This window comes from Carya illinoinensis, chromosome 9, assembly GCF_018687715.1.
Source record: "Carya illinoinensis cultivar Pawnee chromosome 9, C.illinoinensisPawnee_v1, whole genome shotgun sequence".
NCBI lineage: Eukaryota > Viridiplantae > Streptophyta > Magnoliopsida > Fagales > Juglandaceae > Carya > Carya illinoinensis.
The window spans coordinates 26,037,551-26,046,760 of record NC_056760.1 but is presented as its reverse complement, the minus strand read 5'-3'; the positions used below and the strand labels follow the sequence as shown (position 1 = coordinate 26,046,760).

At 34.8% G+C, this 9,210-nt stretch overlaps 1 protein-coding gene across 1 annotated transcript; it reads left to right on the top strand.

The window, feature by feature from the left end:
- The first annotated feature begins 510 nt into the window (after window positions 1-510).
- Window positions 511-5,530, top strand: LOC122277156 (ubiquitin-conjugating enzyme E2 22-like). Its single transcript, XM_043087050.1, has 7 exons — window positions 511-673; window positions 3,074-3,194; window positions 3,650-3,794; window positions 3,877-3,954; window positions 4,055-4,167; window positions 4,322-4,425; window positions 4,980-5,530. The coding sequence occupies exons 2-7, from the start codon at window positions 3,192-3,194 to the stop codon at window positions 5,335-5,337; spliced, it is 801 nt and encodes a 266-aa protein (XP_042942984.1). The 5' UTR covers window positions 511-673; window positions 3,074-3,191; the 3' UTR covers window positions 5,338-5,530.
- The last annotated feature ends 3,680 nt before the right edge of the window (window positions 5,531-9,210 follow it).

Below are 9,210 nucleotides of genomic sequence, written 5' to 3'. Positions count from 1 at the left end.
AATCTAAATATAAATTAAATTTTAAAAAAATTTTACTCATTATCTTTATTTTACATACCACATTTATTTTTTTAATTTTTTCTCATACTAAATGTGAGATATATAAATAATAAGTAGAAAAACTTTTTTAGTTTAGCAAAAATAAAATAAAAAAATTTAAAAAATAAAAAATAAATGTGATTTATAGTATAAGAAAAATGAGTAAAAATTCTCGTAAAATTTTACTTATCTTCTTAAATATAAACTTCTTATGTGTATGTGTCTGTATATGTACGTATGTATATATTGTAAAATACAAATCCAACGCGCATCCTTTAAGGAAATGGGGCACACGTTTTCTGGCTCTGCCAAATTTGAATGGGGAGTGTAAAACACGTACAATAATAAGCAAGTGGGTTTGGAGTAGACAAGAGGAATCCAACGTCTATAAGATTTTGATAGCTGACACGTCATTTCATAAATCAAAATTATTTAATCTGCTATGGTTTGTTTCCATTAAATAAACAGTAATTCTCATTTTCTTTCCCTCTGCCTCTAAATCAACAGTTCAATCATTCCAAGGAGAGATCGCTCGCTCTCTCTATCTCTCTCTCTCTCTCTCTCTCTCGTGCGCGCTGTGGTTGGGCTCTCAGAGAGAAGAAGCGGATTGACTGGATTCTCATCTAGGGTTTTGGTAGTACTTGTACTCTCTTTGATTTCGTGTTTTTTTTTTTTTTTAATGTGATTGGGTGCTGATGAAATCTTGTGTGCCCGTCTCTGAGTTGATGGATTCTTCGCTTTTATTGGATGATATCCTTTTCTTGTTCTATTTGTGGGTGCGTGTGTGATTTTGCACTTGGTGAAATGGGAATGTGATTCCTGCGTCTTTTTCCAGAGCAGAAGGGTTTTGATCTGACATATGGGGATATGTCTTTTAAGGTTCTTTTCTTGGTTTGTATGGTCAACTAGGTTACTTGAATTAAAGGGTTTAGTTTGAAATACTATCTCTCTCTCGCTAGCTCTCGCGTAAACATAGGAAATATGCGTTATGTTGGTTTTGTTCACTTCTAGTCAGATGAGTTGTGAAAGTTTGCTATTTGGTTATTGTTAATCTGTTTTTACGTACTATGAATTGAGGATCTATTTATTATTATAATTATCTTTTAGGGATTCGATGCTAGGAGAATATGCTGTCTTTGGGCTTCTTAACTGTGGTACTTTCGGTTTCAGCAGATTTTGTATTGAGTGCTTGTGCGTCTCTCCTTTTTCTTTTTCTTTTTTTGAGAAATTCAGGTGCCTTTGAGTTTTCACGTACACTTGTGTCTGGATTATTTTGGCCCGAGTTATCTATTGTCTGCAAAATGGCATATTATTTGTTGCTTAATTTTTTTGTCAATATGTCATTGCTTGTGATTGAAGAAGAAAGGTAGGATCACGGATCCATATATGTTAGTTTTTGGATGAGCTAGAAAGTGGAAATGGAAGAGACAAAACCAACAGACTGATAAACTGTATAAAAAATGCTTTTATCTACACAAAATCAGAGTCACTAATTATCGGGAAGATTGATGATCAGAAAAACTTGTTCCCATGATTTGATTTTTACTCGTAGGTTATTTTTAGATCTTGATAATGCAGGCAGGAGCTTCGTGCATTGAGCCTGGTACACAAAGAATGGGGTGCTTTTGTGTTCTTGAGTTTTTTTTGTTTTTTTTTTGGGAAATACATTTTTTTATTGAAGAAAGGGGAAATTTATTACCTCGAATGAGGTGTACCTTCAGCAGTGGTTTGAATTCCATGTCTCAGCTAACAAGTTTGTTTTTGTATGAGACATTGAATAACACATCTTGCCTTTCATGTAAAATGTGCTTCTGCCGGTTATCTTTCCGTAATGATTTTGTTATAGTAATGAGTAATAGCAAAGCAACTTAAAGTCTGTAATTAATTTAGTTTGTGTAGAATATATGCTAGATGTAGATACTGAAAGGTGGGTCATTTTGTTTTCTCTAGAACTCGGGGATGACAGTTTTTATGAGTTATAAATTTTATTCCCCTTTTTCTTGCTTTTCGGCGGGTGAAATTTTAGGTGACTAGTCTTATTATGGTAGAAGTTTTTCAGAAAGGGTCTCATGTTAGATAATGTTATGTTCATTTGAAACACTATATTTCAGGGATGTCAAGGAAATATGATTTAGTAAATATGATGTTGGATTTTTTTATTTTTATTTTATTTTTTATAAATTTTTTGTGAGAGTTGACACCTTAGGAGTTTCATTGTAAGAGCTTTGAAGGGTTTGAATTTGGGCTTAATCTGTTATATCAACCACTCACCTTTGTCGCTACTATTTGATGTTAAACAAACCTTCCCCCTTCACATTTGAGTCTATTCTTACCAAATGAAGCTATACATAGTTAGCCTTCCCCTTGTATGGAGCAATTTCTTAACAATCGAAGTGTCTTGTGCCATCTCGAAGAGTCCATGCCTATCATTAGAGCGAGTCGTTCTTGCTCTACAAAGGGAGTCATTGACAACAATCAACATTGTTGTCTCCCACTTTCCCTATTGAATCATTGACTCTCCTTTGAGCTTTGGCCACACTTGTTGAGATCTTGGAAATGTGAGGGTTGAGATTTAAATCCTTAAGCAATCATTTCTTAAGGCTTCAAACATGATGTAACCTCACTTTAACCCAATACGCCTGTGGATTTGTGGGTAACAATATCGTGCCAGCCACTCACTCTAGTAATTGTTATTTGACATAGGAATTGGCCAATTAACGAATCATACTGCTCACATATAATATTCAAACCACTCTATATATATGTATATTAATATATATAAATGCTGTGAAAAATGTTTTGTTGGTGTTACTCACATCGTCTATAATTTGCATGAGTATAGTTGTGGTTGTGTTCAAAGCGTCTAAAGACCCCTTGAATGCTACATTCTTTCATTACCAGACCATTGGCTGTTCATTCAATCTGCTAGGTTTTGTTATCTGTCTGTGGAGATGTATTAATGAACTTAAATTGTCTTTGATGCATACTGTTTGTGGAGCCAATACCTATTTGTTCACAGAAATTTCTTTTGCAGGAACTTTTGGCGGCACTCTATTTTTTTATCACTCTGAACAAAAGCAAGTTTAGGTTGGGGCATTGATTTGTTCTCAGGAAGAAAAGTTTGCATAAGGGTTCCCTTTCTCTTTGTGACAATGGTAGAGTTTTTATTTCTTTTTGTGCCCACTCTTTAGTTTCGTGCCTTTATATTGTGATTTGTTTATATTGGTCAAGTAATTCACTATTTGTCCTTCTTACTCAATAAATTCCTTGGTAAGCTCTAAAGTAGTGATATATGCACTTTAACCAGGAAACTAGAATGAGATATGATATTGTTGATGTACTGTTTGGTTGTTGATCAACGGGTCTAGAGTTTTGTCATGAGCATTTGCACATATAAAATGATGTCTAGTTGTTGTCAGCCATTAATATGGTAACCTAGCCCTTCCCTTTTTGCGAGGCACAGATCCTGTTTTTTTAAGTTTGTTTTTAATTTGTTTCAAAATAAGAAAAGGCTTTGGGATTGTGATGATGGAAGCATGGCATTCTTTACTATTGTCACTTTTGAATTGTTAAAGTCCTCTTACAATATTTTTATTTATTTATTTTTCAGGCGACTAATGAAAATCTTCCACCAAATGTTATCAAGCAACTTGCAAAGGAATTGAAGAATCTTGATGAATCACCCCCTGAGGGTATCAAAGTTGGAGTAAACGATGATGATTTTTCAACCATATATGGTGATATTGATGGCCCAGGCATGTAGCTTTGTCTTCATAAGTTTACTCTTTTTTAGGCATTGTGAAGGCTTCAAACTGAATGAGCATTCTTGACTTGCAGCTGGGACTCCATATGAAAATGGTGTTTTCCGCATGAAGTTATTATTATCTCATGACTTTCCACACTCTCCTCCCAAAGGTTTGTTGATACTTGTTACAGTTTTAACTTGGAAACAATAACTTTTATAACGGATGCATCTTTGATTTTACTGTGACTGACATCTTATTTTGTGTTGAAGGTTACTTCCTGACTAAGATTTTCCATCCAAACATTGCAAACAATGGTGAGATCTGTGTCAACACACTTAAAAAGGATTGGAATCCGAGTCTTGGGTTACGGCATGTTCTCATTGTAAGGCTCATGTGCTTTTTAGTGTAGAACATAATTTAGTTCTTCTTCCACTTCTTTTGCCATCTGTTTGAGACTGTTCTAAAAGTTCGACAATCAATTGCATTAGCTTTAGATTCTGTTCAATTTTGATTCCTTGACTGAGGTTTGGTTACAGGTAGTTAGGTGTTTATTGATTGAACCATTTCCAGAATCAGCTTTGAATGAACAAGCTGGCAAGATGCTGCTTGAGAATTATGAGGAGTATGCTAGACATGCTAGGTCAGTCATTCCTGTCTCGTTATCCACTTCATGTTGTGATATATTGGAACAGGGGAGCTTTCTGTGGAAAAATACATAAGGCAGACATTTTCCCATGGTGAATTTGGCCTTGGACTGCCATGTTTTATGGGATCTTAAGAGAGATTCATAATTCTTCATTTTCAGCCTTATCATAGTTGGGCTTTCTTCAAATGCTTCCATCATTGGGCATTTATATTTTTGCATGCTTAACTTGGATTTGATTTGGTGTGTCTTGAGATAATGTATTAATGTGAAAAAATGGAAAATGTCAAACCTTGACGATGTGTCATATTAAACTCGGTGTGATAGCCCTCCTTGAGGTGTTTTTTTGGATAACTTGGAGTAAAAATTGTCTTGCAGACTTCTTACTTCACTTTTGCGGTGAAAATTGATGCCTTGTTAAAGAAAGCATATCTACGCCAAGGGTTGCCTTTATTTTTTTTCCCCTCCCTTCCCTTCCCCCACACCACCCCTTTTCTCCTCTCTCTTCCTTGAGTACAAGGAACCTGAGCGTGTTTCCAAACTTTTTGCAGGCTTTATACTGGGATCCATGCTAAGCCAAAACCCAAGTTTAAATCGGGAGCTATATCCGAGTCCACCACTGCATTGAATGTTGACCAGACCAATACCTCAGTTCTTAATGCTGATCAGAAGAGCATATCACCAGGTGCTGCCTTGCCATTACCATCCCCACCGGCCCCTTCTACAACAGCCACCAGGGGAAATGGGCCAGAGCAGCCAGCTGCCGTAGCACCCACAGCAGACACTGGAGTTAGTGGGTCTGCTCCGGCCACAGCGATCAATCCACAAAAGAAGGAAGGTGGATTGGCAAAAGTTCAGGCAGACAAGAAAAAAATAGATGCAAGAAAGAAAAGTTTGAAGAGATTATAATGTTCCATAGAGACATAATTGAACTGGTATTATGGGGATTTGTGGCCAACTATTGTTCGTCCATTGATGGGGTGGGGAAAGTGAATGGATGCTGTAATGAATATTTCCATTGGACAGTGTGATTGGCGATGTAACATTTTCACTTTTGGTATGATTTTCCACAAATACACGTTTTGCAATGCATGTTCTGAAACTTGCTTGGCTGTGTTTTAGCTTTCACAAATTTTGCATGAATCTTTGTAATTTTTATCTGAGTAATGTAAGATACAATCATGTATTGTGTAGTGTTTCACACTTTTCAGAAAAAGAATTGGATCAATTATTAAAAAATTAAAATTTTTGAATAAATTTTATATTTACTCAATTTTTAAAAAAAATAATATATGGGACTTGCGTATTTTATTTACAAATATCATTTCTCAATAAGAAAAGTAGTTATCTTTCTTCCAGGATATATATATATATATATATTGGAGATAACTATGTCCGTTCTGCATGCACGGGAGAGACTCGATCTTCTTGTTTAGAGCACAAAAGGGGGGCATTATTTTGCCAACTTATTAAATCATAATCGCTTATTCCCTAGCTACGAGCTCAATGCAATCGCCTATGCACAGTCCCTCCTAGCTCGGACTTCACTGATTTTTGTTCATTTTATTGATAATTAAATAAGAAGAAAACTTAAATAACTCCACTTACTCCATGGACACAGATTCTTGGTTCAAACTTGCAATTGCACGTGCATGATGCCAGCTTAATTTCTCCTCTGATAGCTAAAATTTCTACACAAAAATTTTATGTATAGTAACTTTTATATATTTCATTAATGTAATTAGTTAAGTTATTTTTTTAATATAAAATAACTGTTTTGTCCAATCACATTAGTAAAATATACAAATAATATAAAAAAATAACTATATGTAACAGAAATCACACACACACAGACATATATATATATATATATATATGAAAAATTACACATATAAACTCGGAATAAACTAATTAACATCAGCATACAATGCAAGTAATGAACAAGTAAGCATAGAATTAACTAATTGGATGAAATCTAAGCTAAAGGTTTTAGCTAGTCTAATGCAGGTCCTTTATACAAAATTTAGCTATATATTTCAATGACATTTGGCTATTCCAATGTTGGTGCTTTGAGGTTGTTTTTTTTTTTTTTTTTTTTTTTTTTTTTAAATGCTTTGCGGTTGTTGAATATAAAAGCTCGTAATTTAGAAAGGTATGATCGAACTTAATTCGTTAAGGTAAAAGTTTGGGACCGTCAACGCCTTTATCGAGGAATTAATCTACGCCTATAGGATAATTCATTCAAATTAGAACCCTAATCCTCTTTAGCAAACAAATATTTGTACAACTTCAAGCATCATTTTATTAAAAAACATACGTACGGTACCAGAACGATCGAGCAAAAAATAAAAAGATATAAAAGCTGTTTTTTGCTCCGAATTTAGTACTGTTGATCATCCCCTCAAGTTAATTAATTAAGGTCAGTACTAACAATATTTATGCAATCTCTTAGTTAAACTTCTGAGCTACAATAATATTATTGAGCCACGTCCTCTGCATGCATATAACAATAATATTAATCATGCGTGAGGCCATGCATACGTACGTAGCAGTACTCGATTCTCAGTCGGTCATTAATGATGGCTAGCATGGCTCTTTTAGGCTACGTTTCCATGTTGAGTTAAACTGAATTTTGTATGAATAATAGTGAATTGAGTAGGTAAAGTTAGTTATATGTGTTTAGATTTTAAAATAAGTTTAGTATTATTTATGAAAAATTGAAAAAGGTTGTCGGTTCCACATATAAAGATGTATTGAGTTAAATTAGACTGAATATTGATTTCAGTTGAGTCTTACAATCAAACAAGACTTAATTGGTCCTTGAATCAATGCCTTTGAAGATCAATGCCCTTTCTGCAATAGGGCCTTTGAAGATATTTCTCATGCCTCATTCTTTTGCCCTTTGATTAGACAAAGTTGGAATAAGAAATTTCAATATTTAGCATAATCAGATGAGGGGACTGATATGCTGAGTTTAGCTCTGTGAGTGCATAGCCAAGCTATTAAAAGGGATTTAGATAGATTATTTCTTCTAACTTGGAAATTTTGATATAGAAGGAATCAAAAAGTTTTTGAAGGAAAGATCATTCATCCTAATCAAATGATGAATCAAACCCTAGCATTATACAAAGAACATACCGAGATCAAGAAAGGATCAAGTGATTCTCAAGGTTCTATCTTAGGTTGAGTTTCACCTACTGTAGGTTGTGTAAAGTTAAATGTTGATTGTACAATTTTCAGTGATCAATGTAAAGCAGGGGTTGGCGTAATTTTGAGAGATGACAAAGGAATGGTCCTTATGGCAGCAAGCAGGAAGGAAGCAGAAGTTAGAGAGCCATTGAAAATCGAGTTGCTGGCCATTCTAAGGTGTTTACAATTATGTGTTCTCTTGGGTTTGCAAAATCTAGTAGGGGAATTTGATTCCCTTCTTGTGGTAAATGACTTACTTGATGATGGTCAGAATTGGTCTTTGTTAGGGAACTTAGTCTATGATGTTAAGGTGTTGATGAAGATGATTTCAAGGTACTCAATCAAACACACAAGATGTACTGCTAATGAAGCAGCCTATCGGTTGGCAAAACATGCATGGAGTCTTGAAGACATGTTAGTTTGGTTGAATTCATTTCCAGAATGTATTTCTCAAATTGTTTGGTTAGTAATTGATTTAAGGGTTCATTTTCCTATAAAAAAAATGAATACAATCATGAAAAGCAATAGTGTTTTTTGTTTCAACTTTTTCTAACGGTTTTATCCCTCATGAATTTATCTATTTCGTCCCTTATGATTGGTCTGAAAGTAGAATACCCGATGAACAACAATTGTCTACAAGTTCTCTCTCTCTCTCTCTCTCTCTCTCTCTCTCTCTCTCTCTCCCCTACCCAAAATCACGCAATTGCTTGCTTTCAGACTAACAAAGACACTCACTTGGAAGTGCATTAGCGAAGAAATCTTTGGTACCAAACCAAACATATAACAAGCAAACTAAATGAAGAAAAAACTTTGATGAGCCACACTTTGTCGACTGTCTCCCACATTAGCATAAAGCTTGATGAAGAAGAAAGAATAGGGCCTCTGAAGATATTTCTCATGCCTCATTCTTTTACCCTCTGATTAGACAAAGTTGGAATAAGAAATTTCAATATTTAGCATAATTAGATGAGGGGATTGATATGCTGAGTTTAGCTCTACGAGTGCATAGCCTAGCTATTAAAAGGGATTTAGACAGATTCTTTCTTCTAACTTGGAAATTTTGGTATAGAAGGAATCAAAAAGTTTTTGAAGGAAAGATCATTCATCCTAATCAAATGATGAATCGGACCCTAGCATTATACAAAGAACATACCGAGATCAAGAAAGGATCAAGTGATTCTCAAGGTTCTATCTTAGGTTGGGTTTCACCTACTGTAGGTTGTATAAAGTTAAATGTTGATTGTGCAATTTTCAGTGATCAATGTAAAACAGAAATTGTCTACAAGTTCTCTCTCTCTCTCTCTCTCTCTCTCTCTCTCTCTCTCTCTCCTACCCAAAATCACGCAATTGCTTGCTTTCAGACTAACAAAGACACTCACTTGGAAGTGCATTAGCGAAGAAATCTTTGGTGCCAAACCAAACATATAACAAGCAAACTAAATGAAGAAAAAACTTTGATGAGCCACACTTTGTCGACTGTCTCCCACATTAGCATAAAACTTGATGAAGAAGAAAGAATAGGGCCTCTGAAGATATTTCTCATGCCTCATTCTTTTGCCCTCTGATTAGACAAAGTTGGAATAAGAAATTTCA

Excerpts from the sequence above, each read along its gene's own strand:
- LOC122277156 (XM_043087050.1), top strand. Across the intron at positions 4,168-4,321 it reads GGTTACGGCATGTTCTCATT|GTAGTTAGGTGTTTATTGAT; the intron begins GTAAGGCTCATG and ends GTTTGGTTACAG. Across the intron at positions 4,426-4,979 it reads GAGTATGCTAGACATGCTAG|GCTTTATACTGGGATCCATG; the intron begins GTCAGTCATTCC and ends AACTTTTTGCAG.